General features: G+C 38.2%; 2 protein-coding genes across 4 annotated transcripts in view; one reads left to right on the forward strand and one right to left on the reverse strand.

Moving 5' to 3' along the window:
- On the forward strand, positions 1-11,346 carry vdac3 (voltage-dependent anion channel 3). Of its 2 annotated transcripts, XM_087788020.1 has the most exons (10): positions 2-98; positions 2,068-2,136; positions 4,725-4,793; positions 4,871-4,920; positions 6,801-6,953; positions 7,027-7,079; positions 8,017-8,244; positions 9,357-9,507; positions 9,574-9,631; positions 10,728-11,346. In XM_087788020.1, the coding sequence occupies exons 2-10, from the start codon at positions 2,070-2,072 to the stop codon at positions 10,817-10,819; spliced, it is 921 nt and encodes a 306-aa protein (XP_087644146.1). In that variant the 5' UTR covers positions 2-98; positions 2,068-2,069; the 3' UTR covers positions 10,820-11,346. The 2 variants fall into 2 exon arrangements, with proteins under 2 accessions (XP_087644147.1, XP_087644146.1); XM_087788021.1 differs by lacking the exon at positions 2,068-2,136 and having other exon boundaries at positions 1-98.
- The window catches only part of ikbkb (inhibitor of nuclear factor kappa B kinase subunit beta), a 21,888-nt gene continuing 12,575 nt past the window's right edge, over positions 10,773-20,085 (reverse strand). Inside the window, exons 8-23 of one of the 2 annotated variants that reach the window (XR_015710822.1) lie at positions 19,633-19,757; positions 18,826-18,933; positions 17,839-17,968; positions 17,563-17,757; positions 17,250-17,364; positions 16,034-16,157; positions 15,795-15,946; positions 14,991-15,052; positions 14,827-14,927; positions 14,715-14,764; positions 14,546-14,645; positions 12,952-13,099; positions 12,762-12,871; positions 12,415-12,508; positions 11,524-12,259; positions 10,773-11,453 (exon numbers count right to left, since the gene is read on the reverse strand). Coding sequence is in view for 1 of the 2 variants with exons in the window: in XM_087788019.1 (XP_087644145.1) it covers positions 12,194-12,259; positions 12,415-12,508; positions 12,762-12,871; positions 12,952-13,099; positions 14,546-14,645; positions 14,715-14,764; positions 14,827-14,927; positions 14,991-15,052; positions 15,795-15,946; positions 16,034-16,157; positions 17,250-17,364; positions 17,563-17,757; positions 17,839-17,968; positions 18,826-18,933; positions 19,633-19,757 (1,680 nt within the window). In the remaining variant the exon portion in view is untranslated. Of the gene's footprint in view, positions 12,260-12,414; positions 12,509-12,761; positions 12,872-12,951; positions 13,100-14,545; positions 14,646-14,714; positions 14,765-14,826; positions 14,928-14,990; positions 15,053-15,794; positions 15,947-16,033; positions 16,158-17,249; positions 17,365-17,562; positions 17,758-17,838; positions 17,969-18,825; positions 18,934-19,632; positions 19,758-20,085 lie in introns of both variants that reach the window. The other variant, XM_087788019.1, reaches the window with a different exon arrangement.

The following is a 20,085-nucleotide window of genomic DNA, read 5'->3' on the forward strand; positions in this document are numbered from 1 at the left end:
TTGACGACGAGCGCATGCGCACAAGAGGCTCCGCTCTCTCCTTCACGGCTCCTTCGTCGCAGCGAGTTGCGTAAAGAAAGTCAAGCTCACGGATCCAGGTAAGACTCCGCGTTCCCTGCGTGACGATGAACTCAAATCATTTTAAAATGTGTATAAAACACGACTGTGAGTTTGGCTCAAAGGAGGCGAAGCTAGTTTTTTTTTGTTTTTTTTATAAAGCCAGTCCAGGCCCGGGTCACTGTCGTTGTTCCGAGAGACAAATATTGGTTTGTTTTGTTACATTAAACTGTTGTTTAAATGGATTTAAACATGTTTTCGTGTGACGTGTGTTGAAATAATAATCTGCCCTGGACTATGTCCACATATACTTGTTCTATATGACCGTTATCTGCTGTCACTGCCACTTGTCACTGCTGCCATGTTGTGCAACTCGTTCTTTTTAAAAACGTATTTAAAAATATGATCATTTAAAAATGATGGAATTTATGTTCGTCACATAATGCTTGTCCTTCAACTTTATTATTATTATTTTTTAATTTGTCCAATTTAACGCAATACTATTCATACTAAACTACAACCCATGACTATGTAAATATTCTTAATTCCTTATTGAATTGATATGATAATGTGTTAATAAATACAAATGGATCAAATTTTTATTTGGATGCTGATGTTTTGGTAAAATGGTAATTCATGGTGAGAGAAATTGCAGTTTATAATGGGAGGTGAAGAAAAGAGTGCAGGTGAGGTGGAACGAGGGAAGTCGATTTGATCCGTCAATTTGATCTGTCAATTCCAGAATAACTTGAAGAATTAAAAAAAAAAACTTGAGTATATATGAGAACGAACTTCACCTCGACAATAAAATAGTTTGGAAACCTGTCGACAAGTTTGTGTCTCTGCGAGCCGTTGTCTCAGAGCTTTAAATAGACAAACATGATTGGGTGGAAAGGATCCAGTGCATCTTGGGTAGTTGTTGCACTTGACCTTATCTCTCTCTCTCACACACATACACACCTTCACACACACACACTGGTTAGTTTCATAGTGGTAGTAGTTGCTGTGTTTAACGGATGTTCTAGGTGTGTTTGTTGTTTTTTTTAAATATATTTTTTACTTTAAAAACGAAATCCTTGATGGTTTACAACAGACCTGCGCCAAGTGTGGCCCTTTGACTGTGGCCCTCGTGAGGTTCAATGTAGGAACTAGAAATTTAACATTTTTAATTTATTTATTTCTCATTACTAGTCTCTAAATATGACTCTAGGGTCTGTTCTTATAAGGACTCTTGTCTTTCACATTCATTATTTTTCCATGAAAATAGTCAATGTAAACGTGTATTTGGGGGGAAAGGGTGCTTTTATAACATTATTTTATTTCTAAGTGATAATTTTAACATGTTTAGCTTTATTTTATGACTTGATTTTTATCCTTTTTTTGGTTCTGATAAAAGGGTTTAAGTCAGAAGAGGAAAGATGGCATGACAGGTCTGAGAAGGAAGAAAATAGTTGGTGAATCGAATCGATTAACTCAAATAAAAGTGTATTTAAAGAGTTGAGGAAACCAGTCTGTGTGACCTTTCAACCTCCTCAAGGTGCTGCTTTTATGGCGAGTGTGTTGTGTGTGTGTGTGTGTGTGTGTGTGAGGGCTGGGGGGGGGGGGGGGGGGGGTGAGATTGTGTGAACATTCAACACTGCGTCAGACAATCCTATCTAACAGTCGGAACACTTTTTGAAAACCTCGGTCACATGCGTGCTAGTATCGGGTTCACCTGCGCTAAATTTGGGGTGTTGAGGCGGGGGGGTGTGTAGGCCCGGGGGGGTGAGACGAGGGCGTAGGTGGTGAAGGTGAATAACAGATCTGGTCACCAACAACCAGTCAGCAGTCGGTTGATGGATGTAAAGTGACAGCCCAGAGGTGAAACGCTTGTCTAAGGGTTTTGAATCTGATTGGATGACTGACGGTTCAGTCGCCGTCGTCAAAACATCCGAGCACCACCTGTCAGGTTTTTTTTTTATACGTGTCCCTCCTTCTCTCTCTCTCTCTTTCTCGCTGCCGTCTGAGGAGACATGGCAGAGAAAGGAAGCGGCGCCGCAGCACCAGAGAGCAAAGGTTGTGGCTGTCACAAGAGAGCCGGTGAGTGTGCGTCCACCGGTGATGACCTCATCACTGAGGGTCCGGAGTCGACGCTTTCTGCTCGACTAACACGTCGTCGGATGTCTCGTCGTGTTTGTCAAACGTCACCGTCGAGCTGTCGTCTCTGTTCTGACTCGTTGTTTTTCTTTTTTTATTGACGTTTGTACGAGTCGATCATGATTCCTGACGAAACTCGACAACTTGCAACATCAAAACTAGAAATGTATTGAACATAATTAAAAAAAACAAGTGTAGAAAAGTCTCTGATTCTGATACACGAATACAAAATGAATAAAAAACAAAATAATGAAAAGGATTTTAAAGCAAAATCGTAGTATTAATCGATAATATACGGTGTAATATAAAGGAAAATTCAGGAGCTAAAGGATGTTATTACTCATTTCTTTTGTATTAAGAAGTTTAATTAAAGTCACGTTTAGATATCATGAATAATGTGTTTTTATTTTTAAATAATCCTACCTTTATTTAACTTTATTAACGATCGATAAAGAAACTTGTCAGTTGACGACTTAGTTTCACTTTCTTTCAAAGCAGCCGACATGAGCTGCAGGAGTAAAGAAAACATGTTTATCAGAGTTACTTTAAATTGATATAAATGCACTCATTTCTTTGGCTATAGGGAACTAAATACACACAGAAATGTATAAAAAAAGGAAATCCATATATATTTTATTTATTTTCTGTTTCTCCTAAAAGCGTTTTCCCAAGAACTCGTTTACTGGTTTTATGCATTTCCTCCTTTTAGATTCTTGTTCTGTCAACGACATGCTGGGACATGATTGGGTGGATATTAAGCCCCGCCCACATGGTCAAAGCGCCAACCAATCATATTTACTTTTTTTAAACTACTCAATTATGGCGCTCCATGCTGGAGAAACTGGATTATTTGTGCAAAAATTAAAATTTAAAGTTGTTGAACCAAATCATTTTTAAACTTGTGAGTTGACTCTTGAATGTTTTAAGGGAAAATAAAACTGTTAAAAAAAACACAGAAACATCTCCTTAAAACAGTATTGAAATGAATTTTCCATGTAGCAAAATGGTAACGATAAAGAAGAACGAGGGTCAAGGTCAGTGACGCGTCATGTTCTGACACACACTGTGTTTTGCAGTCTCAGCTGCTGACGAACTGAACCTGCTGATGCTAAACTATGAGTAAACAACCGACAACAACTGACTTATTCCTTGATGGCATCACTTATGAAACTATTTTCAATATTTTTCGACTTATCCGCTAGCCGTAGTTCTTTTGATTCTTTGACTATTTCTGCCTCGTATGTCTGTTGCATTATATTAAATAAACTTGGCTGATGCAAAATATGCTGTAATTTGGTAAATAAATGTATGAATAAATAATATATAAGTAAGTAATTTATATTTTTACAACGCTTTTCCAGAAGCGAAATCACAATTGGACAAAACTAAATATAAAACTATTTTTTTTAATGATCAAATAAATCTGAATGTAGACAAAAAATACAATCTAATGTGTATTTATTGTCATTTAAATTTTCTTTATTCATGAATACATTTATTTTTATTTAGAATAATGTCTGCCTCTGAAATAATACTTGGTTCTGCTGCTGCTTCATGAGTCCTTGAGTTACACTCATGTTGTCGTCATCATCATTGTTTGTGTTGTTGTGTTGTTAACTAGTGTTGTTAACTAGTGTTGTTAACTAGTGTTGTTAACTTGTGTTGTTAACTAGTGTTGTTAACTAGTGTTGTTAACTAGTGTTGTTAACTTGTGTTGTTAACTAGTGTTGTTAACTAGTGTTGTTAACTTGTGTTGTTAACTAGTGTTGTTAACTAGTGTTGTTAACTTGTGTTGTTAACTAGTGTTGTTAACTAGTGTTGTTAACTAGTGTTGTTAACTAGTGTTGTTAACTTGTGTTGTTTACTATTGTTGTTAACTTGTGTTGTTAACTAGTGTTGTTAACTTGTGTTGTTAACTTGTGTTGTTAACTAGTGTTGTTAACTAGTGTTGTTAACTTGTGTTGTTAACTATTGTTGTTAACTTGTGTTGTTAACTAGTGTTGTTAACTTGTGTTGTTAACTAGTGTTGTTAACTAGTGTTGTTAACTTGTGTTGTTAACTTGTGTTGTTAACTAGTGTTGTTAACTAGTGTTGTTAACTTGTGTTGTTAACTAGTGTTGTTAACTAGTGTTGTTAACTTGTGTTGTTAACTAGTGTTGTTAACTAGTGTTGTTAACTTGTGTTGTTAACTAGTGTTGTTAACTTGTGTTGTTAACTTGTGTTGTTAACTAGTGTTGTTAACTTGTGTTGTTAACTTGTGTTGTTAACTAGTGTTGTTAACTAGTGTTGTTAACTTGTGTTGTTAACTAGTGTTGTTAACTAGTGTTGTTAACTTGTGTTGTTAACTAGTGTTGTTAACTTGTGTTGTTAACTTGTGTTGTTAACTAGTGTTGTTAACTTGTGTTGTTAACTTGTGTTGTTAACTTGTGTTGTTAACTTGTGTTGTTAACTAGTGTTGTTAACTAGTGTTGTTAACTTGTGTTGTTAACTAGTGTCCAGTTATAAGTTCTAACAGTAACTTGTCTGCACAGGCATGGCTGTCCCTCCTTCATACTCAGATTTGGGGAAATCTGCCAAAGATATCTTCAACAAAGGCTTCGGTGAGTCACTGCTTCCTCTGCTTCCATCTTTCCATCAGTGTTTCCTCTTTTTTAACTTCAGACTCTCTTCTCTCAAGGTTATGGGATCCTGAAGCTGGACGTGAAGACTAAGTCCGACAGCGGAGTTGTAAGTTCCACCGTCGACCCCCTCAGACGTCCTACTGTTTACTTTCCCTCCGTAGCCTGTGGTTGCCATAAAGTGGTTGCCGTGGCGACGCCCCCTAATTACGCTCCACAAACAATGAATCACGGCAGAGATGTTTTAAAACGACTAAACCGGCCTGATGTGCTTCATACTTTCCTAGTGACGCACAAGTGTGAATCTAACTTCTTCTTCTTCTTCTTCTTCTTCTCCTCTGTGGACGCTGCTGTCAGATGGTAAGAGTTTCACTGCTGGCGCTCTGGAGCTCATGCTGTAGTCTGGAGTGAACACGTCACATGTTAGGGCTGCACAACCACTCTTTTACGGGGCCCCCACAAGAGCCCTGATTTAATTACCCTCTCTCTCAGGCCCCTCCACCCTCTCTCTCTCTCAGGCCCCTCCACCCTCTCTCTCTCTCAGGCCCCTCCACCCTCTCTCTCAGGCACCTCCACCCTCTCTCTCATGGCCCTCCACCCTCTCTCTTGGGCCCCTCCACCCTCTCTCTCAGGCCCCTCCACCCTCTCTCTCAGGCCCCTCCACCCTCTCTCTCATGGCCCTCCACCCTCTCTCTCAGGCCCCTCCACCCTCTCTCTCAGGCCCCTCCACCCTCTCTCTCAGGCCCCTCCACCCACTCTCTCATGGCCCTCCACCCTCTCTCTCAGGCCCCTCCACCCTCTCTCTCAGGCCCCTCCACCCTCTCTCTCAGGCCCCTCCACCCGCTCTCTCATGGCCCTCCACCCACTCTCTCATGGCCCTCCACCCTCTCTCTCAGGCCCCTCCACCCTCTCTCTCAGGCCCCTCCACCCTCTCTCTCAGGCCCCTCCACCCACTCTCTCATGGCCCTCCACCCTCTCTCTCAGGCCCCTCCACCCTCTCTCTCAGGCCCCTCCACCCTCTCTCTCAGGCCCCTCCACCCGCTCTCTCATGGCCCTCCACCCACTCTCTCATGGCCCTCCACCCTCTCTCATAGGCACCTCCACCTGCTCTCTCAGGCCTTATATTTTTATCGTTAGATTTTATTAATTGGCTGAAAAACATTATTTCCTATGATTATCCTTGAGTTATTGCAGTCCTAACACTGATGTGTGTAGAAGCTTCAGCGTAGATGTAGTTTCTGTCCACACTGAGGTCTCTTTCAAATAGTACTAGAACTATAGTAGGTTCAGTTATTATGGGAACGATCTGCTAAGAAAGATCTCAACCATCTGTCTCTGTGCTTCTGTGTCGTCGTGCACATGCATCACAGCGTCTTCTTCGTTTGGACCATAACAGCGCCACACAGAGGCTCGGCATGTGTACTACATGTGGTTTTGTTCCAAAGTTGCTTATTTTCCGTGTGAACAAGCTGTAGATGTTCGGACGATACCTTTGGAAGTTTATCAGTGCGGAATATTGAATGGTTATTGTTTAGTTAAAGTTGAATTAGTAAAAAAAATTATTCACTTGTTTGTATATTGAAAGTTGAATTAAAAAAATATATATATATTTGAATAAATAAAATCAATCAAAATTAAAACATTCTCTTGTACACATAGTTTGATATTCTTATTCTGTTAATTCAAAAGTACATTTTCTTTTAAATTCTGTATAGAAATGTTGATATAACGGTATGACCAGACAAAACCAAAAGAGTAAAGAGCTACTGGATCGAACTTTCATTGCTACCACTATATACAAACATTTAAACAAATAATTTAATTAAATAAACTCTTAAACATATTACTAAAAATATGTTTTCAACATTTAAAATGTTGAATTAAAACATTCAATATTCTGATGGATAAACTTCCAAACACACCTTCCTTCACTCCAGCCCTGCAGGAAGTAGAAACTGTAGCAACTCAAACTCTCTCTCTGTCCTCCAGGAGTTTTCCACGTCCGGCTCCAGCAACACCGACTCCGGGAAGTCCGGCGGACACCTGGAGACCAAGTACAAGATGAAGGAGCTGGGCCTCTCCTTCACCAACAAGTGGAACACCGACAACATGCTGACCACCGAGGTCACCGTGGAGGACCAGGTGTGAAGCACGACCGTCCAGTTAACTTTGTATCAGATGTTTCTGTTACTCAAGAGTTTGTTGTGGTCTTCAGCTGGCTCAGGGACTCAAGGTCGGCCTGGACACGTCGTTTGTTCCTAATACTGGGTAAGAGAATCTCATCTTTCTCTCTAAACCATGACCTTGATGTCTCTGTGATCACTTTGTTCCAAGAGTCTTTCACTTATAGCTCTATAAATACTTAATACTTGCTTGTTTTGTGCGACTCTGTAGCTCAAAAGGTCAAATTGATTGATCTTTAATTTTACTACATGTTGGTACTTGTTCAGGTTTTTAAAAAAAAGTATTGAAGTATATCAGTGCCATCACAATATTGAGTAAAATTTAACACATTTAACTACATTTTTTTTAATATAATTCAATAATTATGTATTTAATACATAATAGTTTACTTTTTAATAATTGAATTAACACTTGTTAGAGACGACACAAGGGATAACACAAACACATTTGTTTTTGGGCCTCCGGGTCACATTGACCCTGAGATAACACAAGGGATGAAAAACCTTCATATTTAAAACCTAAATCATTTTCTTACACATGTTTAGTCTTATTCCAATAATTCAACACTATCTTTTTACACTCAATATTTTATTTATTTATTATTCTTTTAAAATCAATGTAACAATGTTGGAAAATAGTTGATGCATTTTCGTATGGAATTTGAAAGGCTGTGAATTTGAAAATGGTGAATTTACATTTATTTTTGAATGATAAGAATTGTAATATCAAACTCTATGTGTAAAATCTTTATTTATTTATTTTTATTTAAAAATAGAATAAAAATCAACCTTTTAATATAGAAACTATAAGACTTAATAGTTCAGAAAAATAATTAATTACTTAAAAGAAACAAAAACATTTAAAAAAAATATGAAAAGTTTCACCAATGAAATGTAAAAAACTATTCTGATACACTTCAAAACAAAAGCATCTTGAGTAAGTGTAGATCTCGACTAATTTATTAAGATGTTAGAACATGTAATTGTAATAATAATAATTCAACATCACTGTGTGTCTGCAGTAAGAAGAGTGCGAAGCTGAAGACGGCCTACAAGCGCGACTTCGTCAACATGGGCTGCGACCTGGACTTCGACATGGCGGGTCCTACGGTTCACGCCGCCGCCGTCCTGGGATACGAGGGCTGGCTCGCCGGCTACCAGATCGCCTTCAACACGGCCAAGTCCCTCCTGACCCAGAACAACTTCGCTCTGGGATACAAGGCTCCGGACTTCCAGCTGCACACCAGCGTGTGAGTCACCACACACACGTGCACACACACACGTGCACACACACACGTGCACACACACACGTGCACACACACGTGCACACACACGTGCACACACACGTGCACACACACACGTGCACACACACGTGCACGCACGCCTGCAACTGTCAGAACACAAAGCTATCATTAATCCTCAAGACTCCACAATTATACACTTTACTTTTCTACCTTTGAGTCGGGAAAAGCCAATTATTTGAAATTAAAACATAGAACCTTTAATGTTTAAGATGCGTTACAAACTCTGATATGGTGAACTACAAAGATGTCGGTGTTTAAGATAAGTAAGTAATAATTGATTATCCACTGGACATAGACTTACTAGAAAATTGAAACGGAAAATAAATTTTACATTTTTGTTTATATTTTGAGAAGCACTTTCTTACAAGCAGTTTCACATTTAATCAGAGAAAGTATTTGCTCAATTCTTTGTTGTAAAACCCAGAAAAAACTTTCTTTAAAAGAAACGATATATAGTTGTTCCTACTATATCACAATATATCATATCGTCGCACATGATGTGTATAGTATTGTCACTACCTGTGCATTGCGTTAGTTTTTTGGTTATATTCTGTTTATTAGTTGGTTATTTAAGTTTGTTGATTATTTATTTCATTTTGTTGTTTGTTATTTATTTTCTTGAATGTCTTAATTAATGTATTCATGTTTTGCATCGTGGGACAGAGAGGACCACAGTTTAATTTATGCTGTATGTCTTAATACATGCATATTTGACAATAAAAGAACTTGACGTGTCATGATGTGTGTCGTATCGTCACACATGTATCATGATACACGTGTGTCGTATCGTCACACATGTATCATGATACACGTGTGTCGTATCGTCACACATGTATCATGATAGCTAGATAGATAAATATGTATTGTATCGGAAGATTCCTGCCAAATGCTGGAAAAAAATGTCAATAAAAAAATGTCAACATTTAAATAGTTAAATTTAACCATTTAATATTCTGATGACACTGATAAATTAAACCATCAATTTCTAAAAGGTTTCCTCCACTTGTGTGATTGCATTTCATGTCCATGGTTTAAAATAAATGTATCTTTTCTTCCAGTAACGACGGCACAGAGTTCACCGGCTCTATTTACCAGAAGGTGAACTGCAGGCTGGAGACGGCGGTGCAACTGGCCTGGACCGCCGGGAGCAACAACACTCGCTTCGGCGTCGGAGCCAAATACCAGCTGGACAAGGACTCTTCTCTCACGGTAAGACACTCGTACACATCTCTCATCCTGCTTGATTAAAATGAACTTTTTCTTCTTTGTTCTCAGGCTAAAGTCAACAACGCCTGTCTGGTCGGCGTCGGATACACACAAACCATGAGGCCAGGTCAGTGTCGGCGACATCAGGGCGGTTTAAGAAAATTAATGCTATTTTGAAGGAAAAACGTAATTTTCTCAGGACGTTCTACATCTATCTATATATAAAAAAAAACCTTTAATTTGATCATAAATATTGTTTTCTATACATTCTCAAAGTAGTGTTAGGGACTTGAAATGAGGTTGTCGTGGTAACCTGGGCTCGTGAAATGACAACACGGACCTCGACTTCCAGTCGATTTATCTTTAACACTCGGCTGTCACTGACGTCGCATCAACAAGGGAGACACGAGGGGCGTTCAGGGACCAACATAATGTAGGAAATGTTTTACTGTACCGCAAAACTTTAACGCTATATTAGTATAAAAACGAATAATCAAAATAATGTACACATTTTAACATCTTTTCTAAGTGTTGCATTATGATAGCGACAAACCCAAAGGGACAGTAAAGGACAAAAGGCTCTGAGGGAGAAAATATTGTTTCTCAAGAAGAAAAAACGCATAATAATCCCTATGTTTGACAAGCATTTGAACCAAGATAAATCTGAATATTTGTCCCATTTTTCCACGTGTCTTTGAATGCAGCACATAATTAAAAATCTACCCCCAAAAGTTCAACTTTTCAAATTTCATATGCTGCTTATTACTGGGAATTTAAGGACAGTATATCAATGTATTGGTGTAATGCAGTAAATAACAAGTTAATTATAGATTTTTCTTTTTAATAAAACGTTTTTCTTCCTTTTAAAAAAGAAGATAAAAAGATTGAATTACTTTTTTTGCATAATCGAATTCAATGGTTACTATAATGAAAGATTGAATTTCTTGTTTCTTCTCATATATTAAAAATGTATTATTATATATTCGTTTTTTTAACAAATGGAGTTTGATATTCCAATAATTCAAAAATAAATGTTCTAAATTCAATATTATTTCATGTGTAGCCTTTTAAATTCAATATAAATATTGGCAGAGAAAAGAGCTCGCCGGCGTGTGATTGGCTGAAAGTCGGTGCGACATGCGGCCCTTGGTCTTGGTCGCACTTTTTTTGCTCGGGTCTCGGATCAAACTCTCATTATAATCCTCGACTTCTTCTGCCTGCAGGTGTGAAGCTCACGCTCTCAGCTCTGATCGACGGCAAGAACGTGAACGCCGGCGGACACAAAGTAGGAATGGGCTTCGAGCTGGAGGCGTAAAAAAGGACACAAGAAGAAGAAAGAACCCAAAAGTGACACACACTAATTCCACCCTGCATCACATCGTTCATTTTAGTCAACACGCATACGCACACACACACCGACACACTCTCTTCGGCCTTAAACCTCGTGCCATGGACAATCCGTAGGATCCTGAGTACTGTACCTAAACGGGAGTCGAGCCTCTTAGGGGGTAAAAAATGGGAATTGTTGTCATTCAAACACACAAAAGCTCGACATTAGTGTCGACGTGTGAGTTTGTTTGTCATTTCTCTTGTCTAAAAGAGGGTGTGTGAGTTTTTTGTTGTTTTTTTTTTTGCTTGTGGTTTTGTTGCATGCCCGAAGCAATGAGGGATGTTCTCGTGAGCGTGTGTTCTGATGCAATAAAGTACCGACCAGGAGAGTCCATCAGGTTCAGTCGAAAAGAAAGGGTATAAACTTGTTCCCGTCATCGTCTCCAACCGTCAACGTTTAGGACCTCGAGGTGAAATTGTCCAAATAAAAAAAAAAACACAAACTGAAGAAGTTGTTGTTGTTGTTTTTAGTGTGCGTGAGTGAAGACTGGAGTACCTGGAGGAGACTGGTGGATCTAGCTGAACTATCAAAGCAGGTTTTGAAGATGAAAAATCTAACTCTGAAAAAGAGGAAAACGAGGAACTTAAGACTTTTTTTATTTATTGCTCTTGAAGAAATGTAGATCTTACGTCAGGTTTTCACAAACAAGTCAGCATGTGACGTCTCACTCTGCTCTGATTCTGACGACAAATCTCTTTAACTTCTCTTCTCTTTCACTTCTTCTCGTCTTCATCAAAGTCTGACTGTAGCCTCCTGAACTCCTGCATCATCATCTCATCGTGTTGATGATCATAAAACAGAAGAATGTTTTTAAAGTCAGAGAAAGCCTCACGAAAACGGTTACATCGACATTTACTGCGGAACAATCTGAACATCACAGAACCGTCAATATTATTTATACTTTAACTCGCGTTGATTGTCTTACAAAAATAAAACTCTGCATGAACATTAAGGGATTTAACATATTCACCACATACACAAACTAAAACTGACCATGTGAGGCCAGGTTTGGTTAAAAACCCTCTTAAAAAAATAATGAAATATGGCAGACGAGCATTTAGACTTGAACTCCTGTTGCATGTTATTCGTACCTTTAAAACTTAAACATAATGACACAAGCATCTAATATTATTGAGTTGAATTGTCCAACGGATTGCAGGTTGAATTCCCCCTGCTTTGTGGAATGTTATTTATGCCTCTTTCAACTGCGTGTGTCTAGATTGACGATTGTATCTTTTATTCTCCCGTCGTTTCTCATCCCGGGCACACGATGGCGGTAGAGAGCAGCGCAAAGCGGGCTCAGGAGAGGTCGCTGGAGAAACTCTGGTTGCCCTGCAGCCACGTCCACTCCCTCAGCATCTGAGACTGACGAACAAGAAGTCAAAACAAGTTGATGTAAAAACAAAGTTGCTCTTTTTTGCTGCAAGTTTGATGTCTATCACGCTATGATTCCACTAGATGGCGGCAGAGAGCATCAAAGAACAGAGGAACTTTAAACGCAAAAAGAGAGTTTTTATTACCTCCAGACTCTCCTCTGACTCCGGGAGGGTGTTCTGCAGCAAACTCTGGAGGCGACTCTCGTAGATTCGACTCTCTTCCATCAATGACTCGTCGCTGCGGAAACACATGACGTCAGAGTCGGAACTAGAAAATGTTTTTTACCACTTTTGTAAAAACATAACGGGAATGTTTAGTTTGGTGTTTTGGAAACATAAAATAGAACGACAGAAATAAAACAGTATATAAATATATAAATGAAATGTAATGAGAAATATAAAAGCACTGAAAATCACTAAAACTGTCAATAGAAGTCAATTGAAATAGTAATTTAGTGTTCTTATGTGTGTATGTCTGTGTTTGTACTCACAACTGTTGCAAACTGTTCCGGGGTTCCATCAGCGGGGGTACAGAAGAAGAAGAAGAAGAAGAAGTTCTGATACCATCAGGACTTCCACTGATCGGGCTCCGAACTTTGCTCTGCAAAGACAAAATAAAAAGTCAGAACATCAAAATATCAAATCATCTAAATTTGCCTTTTTTTGTGTTATTCTTCTCACACAAGCCACTTTCAGAAGGTTCCACAGCTCCCTCTGTCGCTTCTCCTGCAGGCCCATGAGCACCTGCTCGCTCTCCACCATCTTCTGAATCACGCCCTCCACCTTCGGCAGCAGCTCCATCACACGCTGACGACACACGGCCGTCTTGCTGAGACACGACAAGAGTGAATCCATGCGTTAATCCAGTGTGTCAGTGCTGGATCAGAGTATGGATCCAAGGTTTCTCATATCGGTGCCAATACTGCTGTCATTGCTTTAATACTGGATCCTTTTTTTCTATTATATTCATTTTAATATAAGATAAATTCTAACAAAAAGTAAATTATACTACACAAAGTACACAGTTGCATTTTCCGCTTCAGTGAATTCTAACTCCAAGCAGCAAAACTATGATAAATATAATATTATAATAGTGTAATAACCAATTGTATTGCGGCAAAACTATAATAAATATAATATTATAATAGTGTAATAACCAATTGTATTGCGGCAAAACTATGATAAATATAATATTATAATAGTGTAATAACCAATTGTATTGCGGCAAAACTATGATAAATATAATATTATAATAGTGTAATAACCAATTGTATTGCGGCAAAACTATGATAAATATAATATTATAATAGTGTAATAACCAATTGTATTGCGGCAAAACTATGATAAATATAATATTATAATAGTGTAATAACCAATTGTATTGAGGCAAAACTATAATAAATATAATATTATAATAGTGTAATAACCAATTGTATTGCGGCAAAACTATGATAAATATAATATTATAATAGTGTAATAACCAATTGTATTGAGGCAAAACTATAATAAATATAATATTATAATAGTGTAATAACCAATTGTATTGCGGCAAAACTATGATAAATATAATATTATAATAGTGTAATAACCAATTGTATTGCGGCAAAACTATGATAAATATAATATTATAATAGTGTAATAACCAATTGTATTGCGGCAAAACTATAATAAATATAATATTATAATAGTGTAATAACCAATTGTATTGCGGCAAAACTATTATAAATATAACATTATAATAGTATAATAAACAATTTCATTGCGGCAAATAAGCAAATTAGGTCCAAGTTGGTAAAGAAAGTTTATTATAATTGACATTTTGGATTTACGGCTCAATTTTTAAAAAAAAACAATTCGGTCTCTTTTTTTAAATTTGAATAACAAAATGTTTGACTGTGTATTGTTTTTGATTGTTAAAGCGCTTTGTGAGCCTGGTCTAAAAAGGCGATTTATAAAATAACCATATCTTACTTACTTAAACAAATTTCCTAGTGGCTAAACTGAAGAACTACACATATGATCATGGAGGCGTTTGTGACCAGGCCGCACAGAAAGGAAAAAAAAGATTAATATAATTTCAATTTAATTGATTAATTCTGTCTGACAAGTGTTTTTTTTTTACATAATATTTTCCTCAGCCTGTGAATCTTGACACTCGTTTCGATCAACTTTGCTCAAGAAATAAACATATAAACTAGTGAAAATGAGCAAAACACAAACTCAATAAATATACAAATGTACACATCTATGCACGTGGACCCCCTCTGTTAGGTACCTGATGTGGGTGTAGAAGTCTCTGAGCTTCTTCTCATAGAACTGTAGAGCCTGGACCACCAGACGCACAATGTCCTGACTGTCACCTGGAGCTCTGTGCTCTGTGTGAGCCACCAAACAAACAACATTATTATTTATTTGGACAACAAAAGCTAACGTTAGAGACAAACCTCTCGCCCGCTCTCTGAGCTTACGGAACATCTCCATGGCCTTCCCTTCGCTGCACACACACATGTTGAAGATACAACCACCAGCAACAGATGCAAGAGTGACTGGACTCACAGTGTCTCCAGAGCCTCGCCGCTCCTCCACGGCTGCCTCTGGACGTCCACGATGTCCTGCTGCAGGAGCATCATCTCGTCCTCCAGCTCGTTTACTTTGGCCTGGACGGAAGAATGTTATTGTTTTTTTTAACGTTATGATGACCAACACACTCTGACGCTTGCCTGTCCACAGCTGGTGGCCGTCTGCTCCATTTCCCTCCACACACCGAGCAGCTTTTCTGAAGCTTCACACAGACACACACAAAAATTAAATATATTTAAAATTGAATTGAATTAATTTATAGTTTAGGACAAAGAGTAATAGCTACATAGCTACTTGATATATTTTCTTCACGACATTGTTCGATCGATTTTTATTTATATGGTTTATATTTGAATAAACTGTGTTTTTACAAATAACATTCCAATATATACACTGGTTTTTTTTCTTCATTTTTGTGTTGCAATCAAACTTATGGCCACTAGATGGCAGCAGTCATTACTTCCTGCACATCTAAAGCTACAATGAAATCCTAGCGTTGACTGAGGACGAGAGGATACAGTTGACTCCTGCAGCTTTTAAAGCTGATGTTTGCACATATTTTGGTTTGAAAACAAATGAAAGCATATAAAACTGAGGATGAGAGGATACAGTCAACTCCAGCAGCTTTTAAAGCTGATGTTTGGACATATTTTGGTTTGAAAACAAATTAAATCAGTTACGACTTCGACAAGAGTCATATGGTCTGTAAATACTACAATACCAGAGTCAAGTACTCGACAATACTACACATATATACTTAATGTTAATGTAGTATCACTATATATTGCATCACTGCCCCTGTATCCTGATAAGTATCGCCAGATTCCTTCCATTACACACCTTTACTTCAGACTGAGTTGACAATGACGATTTGGTTGCCAAGTTTGTAAATTCACCACTAGATGTCACTAGATTGAGTTTAAAGTTTATAAGGGTGAACGTACCGATCCCAGTGGCCGTCTGCTCCTGGTACTTGTCCACGTCGATGTGCAGGCTGGTGATGAAGAAGTCCAGCTTGGCCATGAGTCTCTGGTACATGGACATCATCTCGTTCTTCTGCTTGGACAGCGAGGAGTTGTGTCTCAGGAGGCTCATGCTGACACACACAGATCCAAGGGTTAGGATAACAATTGTGTGTGTGTGTGTGTGTGTGTGTAACAGCCTGATTGTGTGCGTTTCCTACATGGCGGCCTTCTGACCCTGCTGCAGCCGCTGCCAGTCCTCCTTGAGCGAGCGGATGGTGTGCCACGCCTGACCACAGGTCCTCTTGAGGACGCTGTAGGGCAGGAGCTGCCGAGGGTCTTTTTCTGTTCCAGAGACGAGAAACTCATCTTAACTGTTACTGCTTAAAGATTAAAGATTTAAACTCAAAACCTAAAATTCTTTAAGTCACATGCGTCAAACTGGCCCTGAAGCTGATTTTTTTGTGGCCCAAAGCTTGGTTCAAAATCAGAAGTAGATTTATGTGCAAGAATGAACTGACAAATATCACGTTTATGCTTCACTAAAAGGTGTTGTATGAGCAGAGAAGTGATGTGATGAACATCTGAAGGTTTTTTGGAAACAGAAATGACACATCGATGCATAATGATGGTCAAAATACGCCATATTGAAGCAGCTGCAGGGATGAGTTCATTGAGAGGAAGTGAGACAAAGCTTGTTAAATCAGTTACAAATGAGTCAGAAATTGTAGATGTCAATTTTTGGTGGACTTGTTTCCCCATTCATTTTAAGAATAGTCTGTATATAAATGTTAGTTTCACTTCAGGATCTGTTTCAACATCTGGGTATTGACTTGTCAACTGGGAGAAAATGTAATAACAATAAGAGTCCAGGAGTGAAAGTTTGTCACAGTGTCATGGCATATAAATAATTCAAATTTAGAATCTTAATTTGCTTTTTTGTGTTATTTTTTTTAACATTCTTACAATCTTATAAAGTTGTAAAAATGAAAAATCAAATCCATTTTTCTTTTCCAAAATTGATGTTAAACAACTATTTTGATAAAAGCCCTTATTTAATAAGTTGCACAGAATCAGTCGATAATCTGTATAAATACTAATTTTAAAAATCTAAACACGGCTCATCACACGAGTCTAATTGAACAAGTAATAAGAGCTTCTCTGCGAAGCACGTTTGTTGAACTCATTTTATTTTATTTGTCTTAAAATCAAATTAGATGAAAGTTCATGTTGATATGTTGATATAAAGACGTCAGTGTTCAGAGATCAAAGATGACAACAATATAAAAACTGAATAAAACTGGAATTTGTTTGATGAAACAAAAATAAAAATTGAGCCTCGAAGAATTAAAAGACAGTATCGAAAATCTTCTACTCTTACTTCCTGTTGGGTGAATCCACATTTTGGACGACTTGGAAGATTTAAGTTTAACTTACGAACAAAGACGATGTTTTCCGGCAGCGGGCGTGGAGCGAATTGAAGCTCGTAGGTACATGAGGAACGATCGAACAGGAAGACCAGGGGGACGTCCGTCCTCCGACCGTCCATCTCCTGAAGACACACAAATCCATCAGCATCATCTTCTTATTGGAATTGTGAAAACAAAACCTTTTTTGCTTTGCTACCGAGTTTGAAACCCATGGACTGAAACATCAGGAGATAATTGACCTTCTATACATCTTTGAGATCAGCTGCTCAAACAACAACAACTGTCCCTCATATGTCGTGGTGGTATAACAAGTGTATTACCGTGTAGTCGACGGCACACTGCCGGGCCAGTCCCTGTGGCTCCAAAGCCAGTCCGGCCTCCAGCAGCAGCTCCTGATTGGCCGCCAGTATGTTGGTGTCTTTCTCGATCCTCAGCTGCAGCTCGGCCACAGTCTCCGTGTCCGTGATGGCGTAGGTCAGGATCTTGGCAGACGTCATGTTCAGAACGTGGACGAGCTGGACGAGAGAAGTGTTGACCAGTTAAAGACGACCTCAAACTACACACTGGAAATGAAATGTTGTATGTTAGATTGAAACCTTCAGTTGTAGGATGACGTCCAGCTGAGCAAAGCAGCCGCTGGACGGAGCGTTCGGGTCTTTTCCTCTGGACTTGGGAGACCATTTGAGCATCAGTCGCAGCCAATACTCCAACTTCTCCAGCAACAGACTTCAGCAAGAAACACGAGTGAGTCAAATGAATATGAGTCTAACTAGGATGTTCTTTCCAATATATTGTTATTTATAGTTATCTTAACTCAATTATATATAAAGATAATAACTGAAATAAGACGATCAGTGCACAGGCACACATTTGCTTCTGAGCCTAGGACTAGGACCACCTAAACATAGACCAGATGCACACGTGTGAACATTTAAGCTGGATGGATGGGATTCAAATATTATGCTTTTTAAAATGGAAATGACATTTCACTGTTTAATGATGGTAAAAAAAAAGGACTAAATGCAAGGCAGCTCCAGGGATGAGTTCATTGAGAGGAAGTGAGACACATGTGCATAGGCTCATTTTACTCAAAACAGTGTGTAAGTATTAAGCTTCAGTTCAGAAACTGTTTACAAACCAGCTTAAAACACCTGGATGTTGACTTCATTCATTCTGGCAGAAAATAATATGAAACGAATGATAAAAGTCCAGGAGTGAAAGTACTAATTATTATTCAAATTTATCGTCATTATTTAGTTTAACTTTAAAAGTTTTGACAATATTCTAAAAATTTAAAATAAAACGTTTATTTTTCCGATCTAAACTGCTAATACATAGTCGTCACCAGACAAATTTGACAGCTTTGTTTATTGTATTTAACTTCCTGCAAGCTCTTTAAAGAAGATACTAACTTTACTATTATTATTCACTTTATGTTTTGATCTATAATGATATATCGTATTCACTAGGCCTCAGTAACACATTCAACTGCATCCCTTCAACTGTACTTGAATATTCTGTGTTTGTCTGCCACCAGTGTTCATGTATAAAGTAACTCTCCCAACACTTGCACATTAAATCACCTGTTGAGGTTGTTGGGCTGAGGAACGTGTTCTGAAAAGCGAACCTCCCCTGATAAGTCCTCGTAGACCACGATGTCATTGTCCTGCTTGGACCGGACTTTGTGGTGCCTGAAAGAAAAACAAACAAAGTAACACAATAGAGCGACTTCTTGTTAAGTTCATATAATGTGTTGCGACGAAGCTTTTAACATGTGACACTTTGACAGTTTTATTTGTCCTTAAGTGTTTTCACATCCTCGACTGACCCCACGGAGGGTTTATTTACGAAGTTAACGAGGCAAACGGGGCCGTTTTCGTTGGCAAGACCTACATATCCTTCGATTCTTTAGAATTGGCTGGTCGTGGTTCGACTCAAAATTGAGTCACGTAACCGTGAAGTTACAAAGAAAAGGATGAGAGGAAGCAACGACAATTATTAAACTCATGACAGTTTCATAAAAACTAACATTAAAGCACTTTTTAAAAAATGATGACAAACTAACTTATTTATTTATTTTCAAAACATTTAAGAGATGTTAGAAGCTGGTTAATAAAATAGTGATTAATTAATGTTTATAACTATGGGTTTATCAAAAATCTTTTATAACAAAAAAAGCTTGTAATTAGAGGGAATTTACATGTAAGAAATATTTAAAAAAAGGAATACTTTTTAGCATGTTTAAAAATAAAATGTCATGTGTGTCCATGTCTTATGTGGACGTTATGGCAGAGACAAAGGTTGATGATGAAAAACTATCCAGCTAAATCTCTTACTTAATCAAAACCTCTAAAATGTATATAAATCATGAGGTCAGGTTCAAAGTTTACCAGCGAACCGGCTGCCAGGTCGATAAAAAGGGCCGGAATCCTGTGATGCACTCGAACACCAGAGTTCCGAAGCTCCAGTAGTCCACGGCGATGGTGTATTTCTGCCTCTCGATCAGCTCCGGAGCCTGAGATGAACAGAAAAAACATGGGTTTTTCATCAGAAGACTTACAAAAGAAGCTTCATCCAGTTCAACATAAAGACATAAACAGATACATGGACAGACAGAAAAGAAAATACAGGAGTTTAAGCATCTTTTTTAAAATCTTACGCATGACTTTATCTGTTTTATTCAACGATATGGCCTATATAACAATTATTTTTACATTCTTATTATACAGTTTATAATGGAGAACGAGGGCCGCTTTGGACACGCCTCGACAAAAACCACACATAATATGATTCATGATCTCACAACGTGGATGACGAGTGACAATTGGTGAAATTATATTTTA

This window comes from Callionymus lyra, chromosome 1, assembly GCF_982586985.1.
Source record: "Callionymus lyra chromosome 1, fCalLyr1.hap1.1, whole genome shotgun sequence".
Taxonomy (NCBI): domain Eukaryota; kingdom Metazoa; phylum Chordata; class Actinopteri; order Syngnathiformes; family Callionymidae; genus Callionymus; species Callionymus lyra.